Source organism: Antechinus flavipes, chromosome 5 (assembly GCF_016432865.1).
Source record: "Antechinus flavipes isolate AdamAnt ecotype Samford, QLD, Australia chromosome 5, AdamAnt_v2, whole genome shotgun sequence".
In the NCBI taxonomy this organism is placed as follows: domain Eukaryota; kingdom Metazoa; phylum Chordata; class Mammalia; order Dasyuromorphia; family Dasyuridae; genus Antechinus; species Antechinus flavipes.
Window position 1 is genome coordinate 93,770,503 of NC_067402.1, and position 24,039 is coordinate 93,794,541.

Genomic DNA, 24,039 nt, shown 5'->3' on the forward strand with positions numbered 1-24,039 from the left:
CAACTCTGAAAGATCTTTACAATGTTGTACCTTCTCTCAAGTCTTTGAACATTCAGAAGAAATGAGGTGTCATATTCTTTGTTCTCAATACTTCTAGACCCTCCATCTGTCACTATAACTCTTTTACTTCCTCTTTTGAGGTTCATCCCAACTATCTATGTGACTTCATTTGGATCCTTGTTATTATCTACCTACCTATTTTCTTTCTGAATTTCAGAACCTGGTTCAGAATCTTCTTTTATACTATAACCCTCATTGTCATATGGGAACATTTCATGATGCATTACAAGTGATATCTTCTCAGCAATAAACATACTGGTTCCTAAATTCCCAGGAAGAGAACCAGTTTGAGAATTTGTCAGACTGGCATTGCTGGAAAAAAAGGGATATTTGTTGGAAGGTTGTTTAGTTGTTTCAGATTTTGGGACCCTATTTTTCAAGTTTTCTTGGCAAAGACATAGGAATGGTTTGTCATTTCTCTCTTTTTTATAGATATGGAAATGATACAGAGTTAAGTGACTTATCCGGGGTCACATAGCTAGTAAGTGTTTGAGATTGGATTTGAACTCAGATCTTCATGACTCCAGGTTGTGTGCTTTATCCAATTTACTACCTAGCTGCTTTAGTGGAAAAGCAGTAAATAGCTACAAGGTAAGTGTGATTGTTGGGTTGGCAGCAGAAAGGAGACATCACATCTCTGAGGCTTACTGCTCATATAAATAAATTATTTAACTTTCCTCAGTCTCAGTTTCCTATTTTGGAAAAAGAAGAGTGTGGACTAGATGACTGTAAAGTCCTTTCTAGATCTAGCATTATCAAATTATGGTCTATTAAAAAAAACACCCTCCCCTTTTCTCCTCTTTTAAGACTAATCCTACTTCTTCTGGGACATGAAATAAGGACTGGCTGTGGTTACCAGCACATTAAAATTATGAATAGTTTTATTCTTATTGCAACTTCACAAATAATATAATCCCTTTTATCCTCCTTCATGTATGAGAAAATGGGTAGAATGTTAATTCCTTAAGGTGAAGGACAACTTGACTTTTTTTCTTTGTATCTCTAAGACTTGTAACACAATACTTGGCACATCAAAGGTGTTTCAGAAAATGATTGATTGTGATTAAATTCCCAAAGCAAATTACTCAGGTATGGTTTGGACGCATATAGAATTCCCCTTTCCTTTCTTTAGTCTTTCTACATCATGTTTTATCTGTGACCTTTGGATCAATCTTCCTTGAACTGCTTTGACAGTTTTTTTATACTTGCCTCAAAAATCCTGAGTAATGGAATTTGCATATTGATAACTCTGTGAAACTAGGATTTTGTCTACTGGTGCTTTTTAGTCAAGGAAAACTTCTTTCATATAGGCTTTGTAGTTTTTCTAACTGTGGGTATTCCCCTTTACAATCTTTCTACTGATAATCTCAATTCTCATGGGTTTAATTTTCTTCTCCATGTAATTGTCCCTAGAGCATTACATCCTTGTTTCTTCTCTGAGCTTTAGTCTCAAGTCACCAACTGCCTATTAGACACTTCAAACTAGATGTCCTAGTGATGTCATAAACACAATATGTCTAAAATGTAATTCAATATCTTTCTATTTGAATCCTCCCTTTTTATAATGTCCTTATTTTTGATGAATTGCATTGTGCAATGCATTTGGGCATTGATCTTCTAGTCTCCCAGCTTCATGATCTTGACATTATACTGAACTCTTCATTCTTCCTCACTCCACATTTCAACACCTCTCCACTTTGACTTAACATTTTTTTGCAGGCCTTTATTACCTCCCACCTGAGTTATTACAAGAACCTCTTAATTTGTGTCTTTCTACTAGTCTATCTTATTATATATATGTGTGTGTGTGTGTGTGTGTGTGTGTGTGTGTATACGTGTGTGTATATATAATAGGATACAGTTATCCTATTATATACACACACATATATCCATATTATACATATATGTATATATATGTGTGTATATATATATATATATATATACACACACACACACACACACACGCACACACACACATACACATATATATACTCCCATACATAAACACATATACCTATTACTGCCAAAGTAAATTTTTGTGATCACATATCTGACCATGAGATTTCCACATTTAACCACCTTCAACAACTTTCCATATCTTCTGGAATGAAATAGAAACTCTTTTTTTTTTTTTTTTTTACATTTCAAAGCTTTTCCTGGCACATAGTAGGCATATAGTAATTTTTGATATAGTTTTGATTGTTTTCCTGACCTAATTCTGTTCAACTTTGTTTAAAAATGCTTGCTTTCTAAAACTGTGTTTTCCAGGCATAAATCTCCCAATCAGTTGTCAATGAACCAGAATCTTTGCCTATTTTAATTCAAGTTGGTTCTCCAAGACTCCCACAGACAGATAATGTACTGATAGAAATGAATCATACTTTGGAGACTAAAGCTGCAACCTGTCATGTATTACTTTTCTATAGCTACTGAATATTTACTATTTGAAATTATTAGCTGTCAGAATTAAGCTGAGAAGTAAGGAAAACAGAGGGTGCAACTTTTTGATAAAACTTTTTACAAATATATATTTAATTTTAGAAAATTTGGCTCCCCATAATGTACTGTAGTTCTTTTGTTATTAGTAAAATTCCACATATTGGAGTCAGGGTTTAGAATTTCTATTCAAAGGTAAGACACTGAGAGTATAATCCTCAAACCTTATCTAGAGTTCATCGAGCCTTCTTCCAGCTCTGATAGTTGTGGTCACCTGATTTCCTTTATAGCAAAAGAATCCACGTGAAAGCTCAATACATTTGAGCTTACCTAGTTCCTGCAAGAATGTTATTTTTCTGGGCAAATCAGACTACCTCATCCTCCAAATAGCTCTTTTGTTTATTATTTGATAAGTATGTTTTGTCTAAGAAGGGACTTTGTATTTCACCTGACTTTTTATCTCTACTAACCTTCCACAGCTAGCCTCCTTTCAGTTTCATTTAGATTTGAGGTTTCCATTTGAACCTGTTTGCAAAGAAAAGGCAAGGGCACGCTGATGTCACAATGCTATATGGGAAGTGCAGCCGACCTGAGTGGAACTCACTGATTTGCCTCAGCATTTTGATTATAAGGGTCCATGGGTTCAGATGAATCAAACTAAAAATGAAACTCAGCAGGCATGATGAAATCAACCGAAACCACTGAAACGGTTGGGCAGAGCCCCCCAAATTGTTTCATTCTTCAGGACTCTAGGACAGAATTGGGGTCTTAAATCACTATACTATGGCTTCTGTAGTCTCTTATACATCTGAACTATAGAAAGAATCATTTTTAACTAGAATTTTTTCTTTTTATTGTCAATTTGGACACCAGAGGCTTAGTTAAATAATATCAAGGAAAGTTAACCCCAGAAACAACAAAATGTCCTGTCACACTTTGAAAAGTATTCATGAGACCATCTTTGTGACATTCACTTTAGGCTATAAAACTAGAGGAGAGGTATGAGGAAGGATAAGGGAAAGGAAAAGAATAAGCAGTTATAAATCTTCTTTGTGTCAGGGACTGTACTTAGTCCTTTTGACAAATATTTTCTGTGACCCTCACAACAATCCTGCTACTTAGGTGGTGTTTAGTATCTCCATTTTACTGCTGAGGAAACCGAGGCAAATTCACATAATTAATAAGTGTCAGAAGCTTCCTAACTCCAGCCTCACCACTCTATCCACTCTGACAAATGACAGAATGTAAGTTGTTAGAACTAGAAGTAACCTTAAAATTATTTGTCAGAAAAGTAAATCCCTGAGACAGTAACCAAAAACAGAAATCTGGACCATACAAGAGCTAGAACTACAATGAAAGTTTTTAACCTATACTAATATCTCCTTCCTATATACAAATTTACTTGGGATTAAAGAGGACTTTGTCCACTTTGTGTTTCAGCGCTGTATATTTCCTTTCAGCACAGTAGTTCCTATTACGTCTAAGATCCAACCTCTTTTTTGGATTTTAAGGTCTTAACCTGGAACTTTCCTAACTTTGCATACATACTTTTCTTCTATATACTCTGCTGATCTTGTGACACTTGTCTCCTTGACAGGCTCCTTCTGACCATTCTCACACAAGATACTCCATCTTTAAACCCAGAACATTTTCAATGACTGCCACTTGTAACTGGAACTCTCTCTCCTCATCATTTCTGCCTCCTAACTTTTTTGCCTTCCTTCAGTTCTCAGCCAAAGAATCCTTGCTCAGTTGTCTTTAATGACTATGCGATCTTCCTGAAATTATTTCCAATTTATCGTACATGTGTGTGTGTGCTTTTTTACATAGTTAGTGACGTGTTATCTTCCTTCACTCGATCATAAGCTTCTGCAGAACGGACTATTTTCTGCCTTTTTTTATATATATTTATCACACTCCTAGTACATATTAAGTGATTTCTCTATGTTTATTGACCAACTGGTATCTTTTAGAGGGAAAAGAGTTTAGGGTGTGTTTAGTAGAAAAAGAAGAATGGCCTTAATTTTTAAAAATGTGTTTGTCTATGCATATGCAAATTTTTACTTATGGGTATATAGATAGATATACAAATGTGTATCACAAAATATATATGCTATTCTTATCTTCAAGAATAGTAATGCAGATCTTTAGAATTATTCAATTTTTATTAGCAACTTGTTAGGTAATAATCATCTATTTAGAAGCTAATCTCAAAACTAGAAAATATAAATGAGAAACCTGCTGGTTTGCTATATCAATATACATTATAAAGTAATGAATATAGTGACTATTTGCCATGCGCAAAAATCCATCTCAGCCCTTTATAGCCACATGATGCAGATATGTCTAGCTCTATTAAGTGTGTATTCATCATATTTTCACCTTGGACAAAGGTATTCACAAATACCTCCAAATGAAGATGAATTTAATTTACAGTTCAATTGCACTTGGTATTTGTAAAGGCCCTACTTTGCCTTTATTTATTTGGATAGTAGACTAATTTTTTTCCCCTGAATAAACCCTTTTTCTCAAGAAATAGTTCCTAGTACCTGCCTTAGTATGCAAAGGTGATGCCCTCATATTATATGCTTGCAAAAGCACGACTTCCAGGTCACATAAATTTTAAACGGTTGTTTTTTGTCTTGTTCTAAAAACCAGAGGTAAGGTAAACCAGGTGATGATGAGCTGAAAGTTGGGTACTACAACTTCCCAATGCTTGAGTTCTATAAATTGATAATTTTGTATGGTCTCTGATTGATGTTATAGATAGCCAAATTGCTCTTGGCAGGAGAAAAAAGTTTTCTATCCCTATATCTGAGTGGAAGGAAGGAACAATAGTCTTAAATAATATCTCTCTTTTTCATTAGGAACTTTTCAAATGAGTTGGAAGATATTTCAGAGGTCAAAGAGTCTAATTAGTATTGGGAAAGAAATCCCTTCTCTGACATCCAATAAATAAGTCATCCAATCATAGCTTCAGTAAGAGATATAATCCACTTCTTTCTGGGGCAGGATATTTCACATTTAGCCTGATCTAATTATTGGGAAATATCTCCTTATGTCACTTACCTGTCTTTGTGTCCCATGTTCACAGTAGTGGGTACAAAGTAGGTGCTGGGTCAATGTTTATTAACTAGTTTACTAAATTTTACCATTCTATCCTTTGGGATCAAGTAGAAGTATTCAAATTTCTTTTCTATATTTTAACCATTCAAGGACTTAAAGATTCCAATTAGGAGCTCCTTAAGTCTTTTCTTCAAGCAAAATATTGCCAGTTTCATGAACTGTTCATCACACAGAACTTTTACAGAACTTGAGACCATCCTGGTTGCCCTCTCTAGATTGTCTCCAACTTATTATTCTTCCAAAACTGTAGTTCCCAGAAAGGAAAATGGAACTTCAGATGTAATCTACTAGGACAGAATACAATGGGACTATCACCTTACCAATTCTGCACAATATATATATGTTTGGGTTCAGATTAAGGTTCCAATAATTGGCTTCCAATGCCTCCAGAGCTGGCTATTATAAGCTCTCAAATCAATGTCACTCTCTTCCTTGAGAAATCTCTCTTAGCACACATGAAAATATAGTACTGAGTCATTCTAACTCTATCATGATTTACAGAAATAGGAATTATGTCCTTTTAAAAAGACTCTTTTAGGAGGAATCCAGTGAGACATTTTTATTCTTACCTCTCTGTGAGTAACATAAGAAGCAATCAGTGTTTCATTGACCACAGCTGAGAAAATGGAGAGGCTTGCCTGAGGTCTCTTGGCTAATCATTCATAAAAGAAACAAAGCCTACGTCTCCTCATGTCCATTTTAGGGACCTGGTTAAGATTTCCCATGCCTGTAACTCCCAATAGACAGTAGGGTCACATGAACCAGCAACACATTTCTGTAATTGCCAATATTGGGGAAACTTGAGATCAGGATTGCTTGAGTTCTGGAGTTCTGAATTGCACTAAGTCTAGCACCAATATGGTAAACCCCTTAAGATGAAAGAAGGACTAAAAGGATTCTTTAGAGGAAACAAATTGACCCAGACTGGAAGTAGAAGAATGAAGCATCAGCTGACAACTGCATATCTAGCCTAAGCCAGTAAGGGAAACCTGGTCTCTTAAAAAAAATTTGTTTCACAGGCATATGCTGAAGGGAAAGGTATGCTCACGATGCTCCTTTTGGATTCCCTAAAGTAATCCTTGCCATCCTTTCTCTCCTATTGCATATAAAGCACAGTGAAAGGTATCAAAGAATGTTAACTCCTAATGGTAGCCTTAATTAGGCAGGACTTCCATCATTTTAACTCCCATCCCTTCCACTTAGGGCTCAAAAAGGAGCCCCTAATTCCGTTTTGCACTGCTAATCCTGAAAGCAGAGACAGTTAAAGAAACAATCTTTGGTTTACAAGGTATCATCAAGTGTTGATGATGATGAAATTTGATAGCAATAATGTCAAACTTTACATGGCCATAATCCAAGTTTGCAATGATACATTAAGGCATAATGCTGCTATTTATACCATCATAAACTTAGTTTATGGTGGTATAAATAGTGCCGCTAATAGTATTAACAGCAGCCCTCAATGGCATCACAGCTGTAGAGTGCTGCATTTATGCTATTAGTATGCCTATTTATATCACCATAAACTAAGGTAGTCAAAGTTGCTACATATACAATACAAGGAAGATTAATAGGCATATTTTATGCCCAAATCTGGGCCCCTGTACTAGAGATTTTATGGCCATCTCCCTATACCCTACATATCTATTCAGTCCTTCATTCGGCTCTGTGAGGAAACTGACTTATGAGGTTTCCAGCAGAACTCGAGGATAAGAGTATACCCATATTTCAAGGTACCCTGAAAAGCTTAGAAATATAGAGCTGCAAGGCCATAAGAAGAAAACATTTGCCAAGCAGCTACTTAACCAACTTACGGTCTCCTTGGCAGCGTACTGGACCCACAGTCAGTTTGGCTTCAGAACCAGGCCGGTCAATATCACCAACTACCACCTGGCTGACAGGCAAATGATCTTTGTAGGATAATAAGCCAACATCCTTTCTCCTGAATCAAAAAAAAAAAAAGAAAAGAAACAAAGAAAGAAAAAGAAAAAGAAAAGAAGGAAGGATGGAAGGAAGAAAAGAAGGAAGGAAGGAAGGAAGGAAGGAAGAAAAGAAGGAAGGAAGGAAGGAAGTAAGGAAGGAAGGAAGGAAGGAAGGAAGGAAGGAAGGAAAGAAAGAGGGGAAAAAGGAAAAGAAAAGAAAAAGAAACAAGTTAAAACCATGAGCTGGGTTAACCGCATGTGTCCCCAAATAATATTCAATTTCCCAGAGGCTTACTGAGGGATACCACAGCTCCCTTCTCTTCATATGCTATACCTGTAGACATTTCATAGAAGTAGAAAGAGAGTTGGAAGGAATCTCTAGATTAGCATGTCCCAAAGCATGTTTTTAGAAATGAGGAAATTGAGGCCCATAATGACTTGCTATAGTAATTAATAATAAAGTCAATATTCATGTGGGTTGTTAAGGCTTACAGAGAGCTTTACATATACTATATAATCTTATCTACACTATAATCCTGAGTCAAGTCCTCGTATACCCATTTTATAGATAGCCAAAGTAAAGGCAAATAGGGGTTAAGTAACTTTCCTACCACAAATAACTTTCAACTATAATTAGGCAGAATTTGAACTTAAGTTCCTGATTCCAAATGCAATATTTTATCTTCTATACCTTGTTGCGTCTTTCTAATTTTCTTAGATGTGATCTTGCAGTCATCAAAAAAGGGAGGGGTATTAAATCTAATTCTGAAAATATGCACAAATTGTATTCCTTCTAATTTTTTCAACTTTTTATGTAATCATTTTGCTATATAAACAATAAACCACGAAGCTCAATGACACATGAACAGAGTTGAGTATTGTAATAACAAAACTGAATTAATTGGATGTATACTCAGGCATGAAAACTAAATAAATGAAGTTATCATTACTTGCACAATATGAAACTGAGAACTCTGGGGAATCTGAGAAAGGTAGTGGCCAAGGAGATTAGGAGGCTTCTCTGGGAATCTCATGGTGCTCAGAGCTGAACCATATCTCGAATATGTTTTACTCTCTCTGCTTTTCTGCTAAATGAATATCTCATTATCTCCTCTAGACAGAGGACAGTAGACTTCTGCAATAGACTGTACCAAAAGTATAGTCCCTTTTGTTCTTCCCCACCCTCTATCTCCACCCCAGTGTCTTCACGGAGAAAGAAAGAAATCATCACTGAAACACTCTGATCATAGATTTTACATATTAAAAGGTTGAGGATGGAATAAGAAAGTTCTAATACTTTCCCTAAGAAGGGAATAGGTTAAAAACTATACATGTTTTCGCCTTTCTCCTCATCCTTCAGAAACTCCACTCAGGCCCCGAGTCATTTATTGATCTGGGGGGGTCTTCAACCCATTTCCTATTCTACCTAGTTTTCATGTTATGTGACTTTCATTTTCCCTGGTTGGAAGGAATGGGCTGGAGAGATCCATAACATTCTTCTTCCCTTTACAGATGAGCTGTACAAAGGTTGAGTTAACAAAATAGATAATTCAACATAAAAATTATTAGAAATTATAGAAAAGACCGAATAGTCTAAGAAATAGAGTCAAGTCTCAAACCTTGACAATAAACTTCAACTCTCAATGTCCCTGGCAGTTCTTTAAGATTATAAGTTGAAGAGAGGATCCTTCTGTGCACACAGAGATGGAGTCCCTCATTAGGAACCTCCTAGAAGAAATCATGGGATAGTTTTTTTTTCTTTTTTTTTTAAGCTACAAGGTGCTTAATTCTTCCTTCTCTTTCTTAAACTCATAGAAAGCTCCTTACTTGACTATCTACTTGTATAGTTCCCCATACCCTTACCTACTATGGCTAATTCATCAGTAGATTAGACCACTCCAAGCCTCAATAATAGACTTCTTAGAAGGATCTTAGAGTCTATTTGCACCCTCATCACCACATCAAGTGAATTAAGAACACAATTTTTGGTCAGCTTACCTTGGTTGCAAAAGTCACTACTTTCACCCCTTGATTTTAAATGAAACCCTTCTGCCTGTGTACCTCCTTCCAACCCCTTTTCCTCCCCCCCTTTCAAATTCTCTCATAGTACTTTCTAAAATTGTTAGACAGGGAAAAGAAAGGAGAAAGGAGAAAAGTCAGTTATAATGAGCCAGATTTGGAGGATATTTTTCAGAGGTGGGTCTTGTTGCAGTTGCCTAAGACAAGTTATGACTTGTGTAAAGGCTGTTTTGTTTTTTGTTTTTTGCTGCAGTTTATGTATAGCTTAATAATAACATCTAGTGTCACATAGATAGTAAGGACCTGAGGTTGGATTTGCACTTAAGCCCATCCACTGTGCTGCCTACCAATTCAAGTCTCTTGTAAGAAATTTTCTAAAAATAATCAAACAATAAAAATCTTGAAAGTTACATATCTACATGTCTATATCTATTTGCATCTGCTTTTTTGTATCTAACACTAAATTTGAATTATACATAAAACAGGCATTATGAAAGACCACAGTATTTGTAGAGAAACAATGGACTTTCATATGGTGCCATAAAATTTGAAAAAGCACTTGAATAAATTATCTTATTTGATCTTCAAAATAGTATTCTAAGATACATACTACCAGCACTATGATCCCCTCTTAGAGATGAGGAAACAAGTTCAGAGAGGGTCAAGTGAGTTGCTCAGAGTCATGTGACTAGTAAGTGGCTTAGTGTTTGAACCCTAATTTTCGTAACTCCAAGCCCAACAATCTAGCCACTGTGTAACACTACCTGTCATAGAGGAAAGGGATTTCAATTTCATTTGAAAGAAGGAGAAATTAAAGAAGAATATGACTAAGAGATTTACCTCACATTTCTTGCTGAGTACATGGTGAGGTGGGGAATGTTTGGGAGTAGAGACCACAGGTTTCTTTTTTCCAAGTACTAAATTCAGAGAGTCCATTAGCCATCCTGATGACTTTCTAAAATGGCCATGAAATCACACTGTATACCCATGCCAGAATATGAAAGAAATCCAGTTGTAGCCAATGGGAACTAGACTGTGTGCCTCAAATAAACTTCTTGCTTCTATGTTGCCTCACTGGCATTTCCTCTATTCACTTTTAGAATAAAAAAGGGGTGTTTCAAACAAATTACAGCTGGGATCAAGTAGGAACCAATTGGGATAATTTATTCACTACTTCTTTCTATAAGATTGTGGAATATCATCCTTTTGTTATGTACTTATATTCCTTCTAATATTTTTCAACTTCTTATGCAATCACTTTGCTATGTAAACAATAAACCATGAAGCTCAATGACACATGGACAGAGTTGGGCATTGAAATAACTTAAAACTGAACTAATTGGATGCATATTCAGGCATGAATACTAAATAAATGTAGTATCCATACCAAATAATAGCAAACTCAGAACTTTGGGGAATCTTCTGAGAAAGGTAGTGGCCAATGAGATTAGGAAACTTCTCTAGGAATCTCAAGGTGCTCTCCAGGAAGAAAAACAATCAACCAACAAAAACCTCATAGTACTGATGACATATCTACTTTAAGCTTTAGAGTTTCCCAATTCTGAGTATTAAGATCAATACCTTTTTACATAGATTTTAAGAGAAAGAGAAAATATACTGATTACTGATCTAGACCTTATTGCTGGCTGCCTATAAAAACTGATCATTGTTTTCAGTTACCTAACAATAAATCTTCACTATCTTTTTTTGTTTGTTTGGTTTGACTTCTTTCAAAGCTCAGTTAATGTGCCAATTTTTAAAGGAAGTTCTTTTATATACCCTCATCAGTCACAGCACCATAGATTAAGAGTTATAAACAATCTTAGAGATCATCTAGTTCAATCCCCCTTTTTACATTTGAAGATAATGAAAGTCAGAGAGATTAAATGATTTGCCTAATACAGTTAGTATGGTATTAGTAACATTTCCCCTTTCCAAACTCTTTGCTTTAACTAAGAGTCTTGTTTTTCCTCATATGGGACACTACATCGCCTTTCTCCATGCTGTGATTGGTCTTCCAATAATAATATAGAGGGTCTATAAGTGTAATAGCTATAACATTGTAGTACCTATGGTTTACTAGAATCAGGAAGATGAATTCAAAGAAGATCTGAGATACTATGTGATGCTGGACAAGTCACTTAACCTCCATTTGTCTTAACCTACTGGAAAAAGAAATGACAAACAACTCCAGGATCTTTACTAGGAAAACCCCATGGATCATATGGACCCTGCTGTCACAAAGATTTAGGTAGGATTCACAGACATTCAGGAGGAATAGATGATGGAGTATTTTATATTGCAGTAGGAAGATCTGAATTCAAATCCTGATTTAGACAGTTACTTGCTGTGTGATTTGTAGGAAATAACTTATCCTCTCTTATTAGCTTACTTTCCTTATCTATAAGATGGGAATAAGAACACCACTTACCTACCTAAAGGGTTGTTTTGAGCATCAGGAGTAATACTATGTGTAAAGTGCTTTCATAACTTAAGATACTTTATACATGCTATTATTAATAATAATTACTACCATTAATTACTACACTACTGCTACTCTACTCCTATATTTTTACAATACTTCTGCTGTAACTTCTGCTGCTACTACTCCTACCACCACCACCAAATACTACTATTTTGTTGTCTACTTATTTTAGTCTTGTTTAGTTCTTCATGATCCCATTTAGAGTTTTCTTGACAAAGATACTAGAATGGTTTTCCATTCTCTTACTCTACTACTCTTACTAATACTACTCCTACCACCACTACCACTACACCACTTAAATGGAGGCTCAGAAAATTTGAGAGACTTGTCTAAGTTGGCCCAGTTAATGTCTAAGTCCAGACATGAAGCCAAGTTTTTCAACTAAATCTATACATAACAGAGAACATCCAGTCCTACATCTAATATTGATATATTCTATTTGTGCATTTGGAATACACCCCACTGTTTGTCTCTCTTCTGAGTCATCTTTCTTCTTTTCACCATTGAGACTAAAGGAAGCTTTGTTCTTCTCTAATTTTGCTTTGTACTTTGCTTCTCTCCTACTTTCCTAAGGAAGGTCTGTCTGGATTCGCTTTTATCTTCTGCCTTTGCTTTTGTTGTCCTGCTGAGAAGTCAAACAAATCTCCAGTTTTGTCTCCCTCTCAGCTTTCTCAGTAGGAAAAAAAAGAACTAGACACACAATTCCCTCCCTTCCCCTAAATCAACCACATACAAAACGTCACAAAATTTCAGCAATCACCAGCCTTCTTTTCTGTCTGTTAGTTTTCATGAAAGCAACTACTGCACAGAGTTTGGACCACAATTCTATCAGGAAGAACTAAATGGCCTAACATTTTACTTCCAAAAATCCTGTAAAAGCCCTTGTCTAAATGTTTAAGGTGATAGTGTAATTTTGTGGGACTAAGTACAAAGCACTGCCATTATCTACAACTTTAATGCTTTCACTATGTCTGCAAAGAAATTATCCATAGGGAATTGTCCAGGAAGAGATCTCTTTTTCTCTGAGAAGAAATTGAATATTTGTTAGCGATTTTTCCTCAAAATGGTTGTAATCATTTTTGCAAGTATTGCCTGTCTTGCAATTTCTATGCAGTTTTTAAAAAGAAATACAAAAAAAATTTCCAATAAATATATGAATTGAAGGGACTCTGTTGGAATTCATTCTTACTATTATTTTTAGGGTTGCTATAAATTCATAAATGTGGAAGGAGAGACCTCATTTTACAGAACAGTAACCTGAACTCTTGAGGATAGGACTTTTGAGAAAAGTGATCTTTTAGTACCAAACTCTCACTTTTTCCCATGGAAATATATTTAAAATTATAATATAAGTAAAAGGGATATGTGATTCAATTTACCAAAATTCAATCTGAAAAATACATTTCAATGATTTATCTATTACATAAAGGAAGGCATGCTTGGATCCAAAGAAGCAAATTACCATTTTAGAAAGTAATAACAGACAGTGACTTACTACTAAAAAGCTGATATCTCATTCTTCATGAGAAAGTAGGGAAAATTATAAAACACATTTATGAACCAATCCTCGGCAAAAGTATTAAATAAGGAACAATTTTTCTCCCTGTATCCTCTCCCCTTTTGTTCCTATGATGTTGCTTTTCCTTCTTCCCTTTCCTCTGTCTTCCAGGTTAGGCTATTTCCTTGGGATCATACCCAGCTGCCCAAAAAGGACCCTAAATATTTGTTCAAGATAGATTATTATTAATGTTGTTATCAGTCCTGTTCTCATCTTACACTCAGTGGAATTCAGATAGAAATTTTTGATATTTAATGTCTGGCAGACTACTAGATTAAGAGATAAAATGACTTTTTAAAAACTGAATCTAAGTGATGGAACATACTCATTTGTCCTCATTTTTCAGAGTAAGTCCAATAGTAAACACAATGATAAGGATTGAACTTTTTCCTCTTCCTCTATAGTTTTGATTTCTTCTCCTAGGTCTCTAGATTTTGAGAATTTTTTGTTTTGTATAGCTTAGGAGTTATGAGTATTCAGTATAGTGACATTCACTAGTAGTGGTGTTTTTACATTTCTATGACTGGTAATGTTTGGGCAACTTTGAACAACAACTTTGTCTCTGATAATGCTCTGGTTACAATGCAATTTTTTTTTGCTCAATTTCTAAGGACATATAGGGTTTGAATATAAAGTACAGGAATTTTTGAAGGTGAGTGAGCTTTGGTAGATAAGTCTAATCGTGATTATTTTTCAAAGTATTCAGTAGGTGATGGATTTTTATAACCTACAGTAATATACTGTATTGTTTCTATTTTAACTCCTCTAAAGTGAGAAACAATGGCCAGAACTGGAGAAAGGGCAGAGCCAAGATGGTACAGAAAAGCCAAGAAATTGCTTGAGCTCTCCCCAGTTACCCTAAGAAACAACATTACATCAAGTATCTAAATCATTTTGGAATGCTTAAGATAATTTAGTAGGACTTCAGAAAAGGTTTGTCTCAATTGGGTAAAGGGGAGCACAGCCCAGTGCAGACAGTATCTGGGCAAGCCAGTGGGAGGCTCTTAGCCACAGCAAAAATCAGCAACATAGACAAGTCAATTCTGACTCAGCAGGCTACTGGCACAGCAGGTTAGCAGTGAAGCCTCTACCCCTAGTACAGAAGACAAACTGCTAGCTCCAGAAGCCCAGCACAACAGATGCTACTAAACTAGGCCACCCCATACAGTGGGCAAACTGATAGCAGACAAAGCTGAAGCTCAGAAAGCTAGTGAACAGGTTCCTTGTCTCCCAAACAAGAAATTTGGGACAGTGTTCCTTGTCCTTGAGTGGAGTACAACTTTAAAAAACAGCAAAAACAAAAACAAAAACAAGCCTGAGCATATAAAGTTATTGTGGTAACAGAGAAGATCAAAATACGAACACAGAAATGGACACTAATGTCAAAAATATACAGTGAAGCCTCAAAAAGAATATTAATTGGTCCTAAGTCCAAAAAGTTATCTTAAAAGAGCTCAAAAATAATTTTAGAAATCAAGTAAGAGAGGAAAAAAGAATAATTTGTTAAAGAAATGAGAGATATGCAGGAAAATTATGAAAAAAGAGTCAACAGCTTAGAAGAGAAAGCATCAAAATTGACAAGAAAATAAATCCTTAAAAAACAGAATTAGCAAAATTGGAAATTTTTTTTATTAAAGAAAATGATACCTTTAAAAGCATAATTAGTCAAATAGAAAAAGAGGTATAAAACCCAACTGAAGAAAACAATCCTTTGATATTAGAATTGAATAAATAGAAGATAATAACTCTCTGAGACATCAAGAATTACTCAAACACAATTAAAAGATTGCAAAAAATAAAAGAAAATGTAAACTACCTCATTAGAAAAACAACTGATCTGGAAAATAGATTGAGAAGTAATTTAAGAATTGTTGGACTCCCTGAAACCCAAGATCAAACAAATTGTATAGATAGCATTTTTGTAGAAATCATTAAGGAAAACTATCCTGATATGCTAGAACTGGAGGGTAAATTACAATTAAAAGAATCCAATGACAATCTTCTGAAAGAGATCCCAAAATAAAAACTCTAAAGGATATTGTAGACAAATCCCAGAATTATCAGGTCAAGGAGAAAGTACTGAGAGCAAAGAGCACAGTCAGGATTACCCAGGATTTAGCAGCTTCTACATTAAAGGATCAGAGAGCTTGGAATATGATATGCCAGAAGACAAGGGAGCAAGAATTCTTCAACCAAGAATCAACTATACAACAAAATGGAACATAATCTTTCAGGGAAAAAAAATGGATATTTAATGAAATAGGGGACTTTCAAATTTTCCTAATAAAAAGAGCAGACTTGAACAGAAAATTTCATCTTCAAATACAAGACTCAGGAAAAACATAAATAAGTAAAGAGAAAGAAAAAACAAACAACAACATATTATCAAATAAGATTAAACTGCTTACATCCCTACATAGAAAAATGATATTTGTAAATCTTGAGAATTATATCTCTATAAAGGCAGTTAGATAGAAGTTATGGATATAATAAGTTAACTTTGATGTGATGATATAAAAAAAATTAAGTGGTGAAAAAAATAATTGTACTGGGAGAAGAAAAAGGGGAGGCAAAAAGATACCTACTAGAGTAGAGGGAAAGAAAGTAGAGAGTGAGAACTGTTTGAACCTTACTCTCATCAGTTTTGATTCAAAGCAGGAATAACATACACACATACTTGGGTACAGAAATTTATCTTACCTTATGGAATTAGGAGAGGAAAGGTGAAAGAAAAGGGAAGGAGTACTGATAAAATGGAGAGATATAGAGAGGGTAGAAATTGGAAAGAAAAGCAAAAAGAAAAGGGAAAGAGAGAGACAGAACAGAAGGCCAATTGAGGGAGGCCGTAGTCAGATCAAAGCACTGATGAGGAGGGACAGGGTGAAAGGAGAGAGAAAAGTATAAATAAGAGCAAAATAAGATGGCTTAAAATACAGTTAATGATCATAACTTTGAATGTGAATGGGATGAGCTTTCCCATAAAATGGAAGCAAATAGCAGAGTGATTAAAAAAACCAGAATCTTAAAGTATGTTGTTTATAAGAAACACATTTTAGGCAGGGAGATATACAGAGAATAAATGTAAAAGACTGGAGCAGAATATATTATGTTTCAGGTAATGTTAAAAAAATAGCAATCCTGATAGCGAAAATAGATCTTTTTAAATGATGAAAGGATATGAACAATTATCAGATGAAGAAATTAAGTCCATTTCTAATTATATGGAAAAAATGCTCTAAATAAGTAATGATTAAAAAAATAAAACTTTATCTGAGGCACTATTTCACACTTCTCAGATTGGCTAAGATAACAGGAAAAGATAATGATAAATATTGGAGGGAATATGGGAAAACTGGGACACTAAAACATTTTTGATGAATTTGTGAAATGATCTAACCATTCTGGGGAACAATTTGGAACTATGCTCAAAGGGCTATCAAACTGTACAGATCTTTTGATCCAACAATATCTCTTCTGGGTCTGTATCAGAAAGATATAAAGGAAGGAAAAGGACCCATATGCACAAAAATGTTTGTAGCAGTCCTTTTTGTAGTGGCAAGGAACTAGAAACTGAGTGGATGTTCATCACTTGGGGAATGGCTGAATAAGTTATGATATAAGAATGTAATGGAATATTACTATTTTATAAGAAACAATCAGGAGAATGATTTCAGAAAGGCCTGGAGAAACTTACATGTACTGATGCTAAGTGAAGTGAGTAGAACCAAGAGAACATTATATACAGTTGTGAAGATCAACTGTGATGGACTTGGCTTTTTTCAACAATGAGGTGATCCAGGCCAATTCCAATAGACTTGTAATGGGGATTAGTCATCTGTATCCAGAGAGAGAGGAATGAGGAAACTGAATGTGGAACTGAAAATACATAATATTTTCACCTTGTTTACTGTTTGTATGTTTGTTTTTGTTCTTTCTCATTTTTTCCCCTTTGATCTGATTTTTCTTGTGCATCATGATAAATGTGGAAATATAAAGATATGTTTAGATGAACTGCACGTGTTTAATCAATAGTAGATTACTTGCTGTCTAGGGGAAGGGAGAAAGGAAAAAGGGAGAAAAATTTGGAACACAAGGTTCTTCAAGGGTAAATGTTGAAAACTATCTTTGTATGTATTTTGAAAAATGAAAAGCTATTATAAAAATAGATCTCTTTAAAAGATAGAAGAAAGGAAACCATATTTTGTTGAAAGGTATCATAGACAAATAATATCAATACTAAACATAAATGTATCAAGTTAGTCATCATCCAATTTTCAGAGAAGGGAAGTGAGTTACAGAAGGTAATAGGCAGCAAAATTATACTAGTGGAGGAACTCAATCTCACCCTCTCAGAATTAGATAAAAGTGAGCATTCATAATAAACAAGAAGTTAAGAAGATTAATAGAATTTTAGTAAATTTAAATATGCTAGACCTCTGGACAAAATTGAATGCAGACAGAAATGAATATACCTTTTTTCTCAGCAGCATATGACATCTATAGAAAAACTGACCATGTATCAGGGCATAAAAATCCCACAATAAAATGCAGAAAGGCAGAAATGTTAAATACCTCCTTTTCAGATCATGATGGCACAAAAATAATATGAACCAAAGGAACATTGAAAGATAAACTAAAAATTAATTGGAAAGCAAATAATTTAATCTTAAGGAATGAGTGGGTCAGACAACAAATCATAGAAACAACCAGTAAATTAATTAAAGAGAATGACAATAATGATACATGATACCAAACCTTATGGGATGCAGTCAAAGCAGTTCTTAGGGAAAATTTTATATCTCTAAATGTTTATATGAATAAGATAGAAAAATAATAGGTCAAAGAAAAAGAAACTGAAGGAATTAAAATAGGCAGTGAGGAAGCAAAATTGGCATTCTTTGCAGATGGCATGATGATATACTTAGAGAACTCTAGAGATCAACTAAAAAACTACTTGAAACAATTAACATCTTTAGAAAACTTGAAGAAAATAAAATAAATCTACACAAATTATCAGCATTTCTTCATATGATCAACAAAGCCCAGAAGCAACAGATACAAAAAAGAAATTCTATTTAAAATAATTGCAGATAATATAAAATATTTGGGATTCTCCTGACAAGACAAACCCAAGAATTCTATGAACACAATTACAAAATATTTTCCACACAAATAAATTTCAATCTAAACAACTGGGAAAATATCAATTCATCATGGGAATACTAACAATTCTACTTAATTTTCTTAGTAAGTGCCATACCAATCAAACTACCAAAAAGTATATTATAGCATTTAAAAATAGCAAAAAAAAAAACAAAAAAAAAAACAAAAAAAAAAACAAAAAACAAAACAAAACAAAACAAAACAAAACAAAAAAAAAACCCCATCTGGAGGAAGAAAAGGTCAAGAATTATCAAGGGAATCAATAAAAAATTCAAAGAAAGGTGTCCTACCTGTACCAATTCTAAAACTATATTTTAAAATGGCAATCATCAAAACTATTTGATACTAGCTAAGAAACAGATCAGTGGAATAGGTTAGGTACACAAGATACAGTAGCAAATGACTATCAGGGACTTCCGGTTAAGATGGCGGAGAGGAGGCTCACAGTTGCATAAGCTCCGCGCTTTCTCTCACTATCCACTTCATTACAAGCCTCTGAATCAATGCTTGACTGAAAAAAAACCCACAAATAGTTACCAAGAGAAGCCATCCTTGAGATCCGCCAAGAAAGGTCTGTCTTTACTGGAGGGCTGGGGCGGTTTTAGATCGGGCGCAGGCTGAGGGCAGCGGCAGTGAGAGCACGGGAGCAGAGCTGAGAGGGGGTGGGGAGTGATCATAGCCGTCTCTGCGGGGAGAGCTTCGCTACAGGTTTGGAACCTGCAGCAAGTCAACAGCCCAGCAGAGAAGCTAAAAACACCGGGGCTGAAGAATACAACCGCAAACAGCTGGAGTCTCTCAGGACCTGGCCGCCCCCCCCCCTCCCCCCCCTCAGTGACTCAGCACGCTCTGGGATCTCAGAGCGCAGGCGCAGCACAGTCCTGCTAGTGCCTCACTGCTGCCCCCTGCAGTCTGTAGAGGAAGCTCGATAACACACCCAGCCCCCCCCCCCAAAGAAAGACTCCAGTTTTTTCTGTTTTTCTTTGGTAGTTTGTCTCTGATTAATAGACAGAATGAGCAAGAAGCTGAAGAGGACTTTAACCCTTGACAGCTTCTATACAGATAGAGAGCAGACTCTAAATCCTGAGGAGACTAAAAACAGGCAGTCCCCAGGTGATTCCCCAAAGGAGGAGATCGTCTGTTCCTCAGCACAGATGAACCTCATAGAAGTGATTAAAAAGGCTCTCACAAGGGAGCTAGAAGAAAAATGGGAAAAGAGTCTGGAGAAAGTTAAAGAGAGAGTGGATAAAGAAGTAAAATCCTTGAAAAATAGGATTAGTGAACTGGAAACAGAAAACAGCTCTCTAAAAAACAAAATTGGCGAAATGGAAAAAAATTCCATAGAACAAAAGAACTCAATTGGACAATTAGAAAAAGATTTTAAAAAAGTGAGTGAAGAGAATACTTCACTGAAAATCAGAATTGAACAAGTGGAATTGAATGACTCGAGGAGACAAGAAGAATCAGTCAAGCAAATCCAAAAAAATCAAACAATGGAGAAAAATGTGAAATACCTTCTGGGGAAGACAACAGACCTGGAAAACAGATCCAGGAGAGACAATCTGAGAATCATTGGACTCCCAGAAAAACATGATGAAAAAAAGAGCCTGGACACTGTCTTCCAGGAAATTATCAAAGAGAACTGCCCAGAAGTCATAGGAACAGAGGAAAAAATAAACATTGAAAGGATTCATCGATCACCCACTGAAAGGGATCCTAAAATCAAAACACCAAGGAATATAGTGGCCAAATGCCAGAACCCTCAGATGAAAGAAAAAATATTGCAAGCGGCTAGAAAAACCCAATTCAAGTATCAAGGAGCCACAATAAGGATCACCCAGGATCTGGCAGCATCCACATTAAAAGATCGAAGGGCCTGGAATATGATATTCCGAAAGGCTAAGGAACTTGGTATGCAACCAAAAATAACTTACCCAGCGAGAATGAGCATCTTTTTCCAGGGAAGAAGATGGACATTCAACGAAGTAAGCGAATTTCATCTATTTCTGATGAAAAAACCAGATCTTAACAAAAAGTTCGATCTACAAATATAGAACTCAAGAGAAATCTAAAAAGGTAAAGATTAATCTTGGGAACTATATTTTGACTATATAGATGTATAAAGAATACATGTATACCTTTTTCTAGAAATTGATGTGGAAAGGACATTGTACCAGAAAAAGGGTAAAGTGGGGATAGTACATCTCATGAAGAGGCATAGGAAACCTATTATATCTGAGAGAAAGAATGGAGGGGGATGAATATAGTGGGTATCTTACTGCCTTCAGAATTGGCTTTAAGTGAAAAATCTTAAGACATATTCAATCTAAGGTGAAACTTCTCCCATCTCATTGAAAAGTGAGAAGGGAAAAGTGGAAAGGGAAGGAATAAGCTAAGCGGAAGGGAATACGGGAACTGGGAGGGAAAGGGGTAAGATAGGGGGAGGAACTCTAAGGCGGGGGGAGGGACACTAAAAAGGGAGGGCTGTGAGAAGCAAGGGGTGCTCACAAGCTTAATACTTGGAAGGGGGGGAAAGGGGAAAGAAGGGAGGAAAGCATAAACCGGGGTTAACAAGATGGCAAGTAATACAGAATTGGTCATTCTAACCATAAACGTGAACGGGGTAAACTCCCCCATAAAGAGGAAGCGGTTAGCAGAATGGATTAAAAGCCAGAATCCTACAATATGTTGTTTACAGGAAACACACCTGAAGCGGGGAGATACATGCAGGTTAAAGGTAAAAGGTTGGAGCAAAATCTACTATGCTTCAGGTGAAGTCAAAAAAGCAGGGGTAGCCATCCTGATCTCAGATCAAGCTAAAGCAAAAATTGACCTAATTAAAAGAGATAAGGAAGGACACTATATCTTGCTAAAGGGTAGCATGGATAATGAAGCACTATCTATATTAAACATATATGCACCAAGTGGAGTAGCATCTAAATTCTTAAAAGAGAAACTAAGAGAGCTGCAAGAAGAAATAGACAGTAAAACTATAATAGTGGGAGATCTTAACCTTGCACTCTCAGAATTAGATAAATCAAACCAGAAAATAAATAAGAAAGAAGTCAAAGAGGTAAACAGAATACTAGAAAAGCTAGATATGATAGATCTCTGGAGAAAATGTAATGGAGACAGAAAGGAATACACTTTCTTTTCAGCAGTTCATGGAACCTATACAAAAATTGACCATATATTAGGACATAAAAACCTCAAACTCAAATGTAGTAAGGCAGAAATAGTAAATGCATCCTTTTCAGACCACGATGCAATGAAAATTACATTCAACAAAAAAGCAGGGGGAAGTAGACCAAAAAATAATTGGAAACTAAATAATCTCATACTAAAGAATGATTGGGTAAAACAGCAAATCATAGACATAATTAATAACTTCACCCAAGAAAACGATAATAATGAGACATCATACCAAAATGTATGGGATGCAGCCAAAGCGGTAATAAGGGGAAATTTCATATCTCTAGAGGCCTATTTGTATAAAATAGAGAAAGAGAAGGTCAATGAATTGGGTTTGCAATTAAAAATGCTAGAAAAGGAACAAATTAAAAACCCCCAGTCAAACACTAAACTTGAAATTCTAAAAGTAAAAGGTGAGATCAATAAAATTGAAAGTAAAAAACCTATTGAATTGATTAATAAAACTAAGAGTTGGTTCTATGAAAAAACCAACAAAATAGACAAACCCTTAGTAAATCTGATTAAAAAAAGGAAAGAGGAAAATCAAATTGTTAGTCTTAAAAATGAAAAGGGAGAACTCACCACTAACGAAGAGGAAATTAGAGCAATAATTAGGAGTTACTTTGCCCAACTTTATGCCAATAAATTCGACAACTTAAATGAAATAGAAAAATACCTCCAAAAATACAGCTTGCCCAAACTAACAGAGGAAGAAGTAAATATCCTAAACAGTCCCATCTCAGAAAAAGAAATAGAACAAACTATCAATCAACTCCCTAAGAAAAAATCCCCAGGACCAGATGGATTTACATGTGAATTCTACCAAACATTTAAAGAACAATTAACTCCAATGTTATATAAACTATTTGAAAAAATAGGGATTGAAGGAGTCCTACCAAACTCCTTTTATGACACAGATATGGTACTGATACCTAAACCAGGTAGGCTGAAAACAGAGAAAGAAAATTATAGACCAATCTCCCTAATGAATATTGATGCTAAAATCTTAAATAAAATATTAGCAAAAAGATTATAGAAAATTGTCACCAGGATAATACACTATGACCAAGTAGGATTTATACCAGGAATGCAGGGCTGGTTCAATATTAGGAAAACTATTAGCATAATTGACTATATCAATAACCAAACAAACAAAAACCACATGATTATCTCAATAGATGCAGAAAAAGCATTTGATAAAATCCAACATCCATTCCTAATAAAAACACTTGAGAGCATAGGAATAAATGGACTTTTCCTTAAAATAGTCAGGAGCATATATTTAAAACCATCAGTAAGCATCATATGCAATGGGGAAAAACTGGAACCTTTCCCAGTAAGATCTGGAGTGAAGCAAGGTTGCCCACTATCACCATTATTATTTAATATCGTATTAGAAACACTAGCCTCGGCAATAAGAGTCGAGAAAGATATTAAAGGAATTAGAGTAGGCAATGAGGAAACCAAACTATCACTCTTTGCAGATGATATGATGGTATACCTAGAGAACCCCAGAGATTCTACCAAAAAGCTATTGGAAATAATTCATAATTTTAGCAAAGTAGCTGGCTACAAAATAAATCCCCATAAATCCTCAGCATTTTTATACATCACCAACAAAACCCAACAGCAAGAGATACAAAGAGAAATTCCATTCAGAATAACTGTTGATACCATAAAATATTTGGGAATCTATCTACCAAAGGAAAGTCAGGAATTATATGAGCAAAATTATAAAAAAGTCTCCACACAAATAAAGTCAGACTTAAATAATTGGAAAAATATTAAGTGCTCTTGGATCGGCCGAGCGAACATAATAAAGATGACAATACTCCCTAAACTAATCTATTTATTTAGTGCTATACCAATCAGACTTCCAAGAAAATATTTTATTGATCTAGAAAAAATAACAACAAAATTCATATGGAACAATAAAAAGTCGAGAATCTCAAGGGAATTAATGAAAAAAAAATCAAATGAAGGTGGCCTAGCTGTACCTGATCTAAAATTATATTATAAAGCAGCAGTCACCAGAACCATTTGGTATTGGCTAAGAAATAGATTAGTGGATCAGTGGAAAA

General features: G+C 35.2%; 1 protein-coding gene across 1 annotated transcript in view; it reads right to left on the minus strand.

The window, feature by feature from the left end:
- CNTNAP2 (contactin associated protein 2) overlaps nt 1-24,039 on the minus strand; it is a 2,126,697-nt gene that overhangs the window by 462,424 nt on the left and 1,640,234 nt on the right. Inside the window, exon 15 of the mRNA XM_051962375.1 lies at nt 7,437-7,564. Coding sequence (XP_051818335.1) covers nt 7,437-7,564 — 128 coding nt within the window. The remainder of the gene's footprint in view (nt 1-7,436; nt 7,565-24,039) is intronic.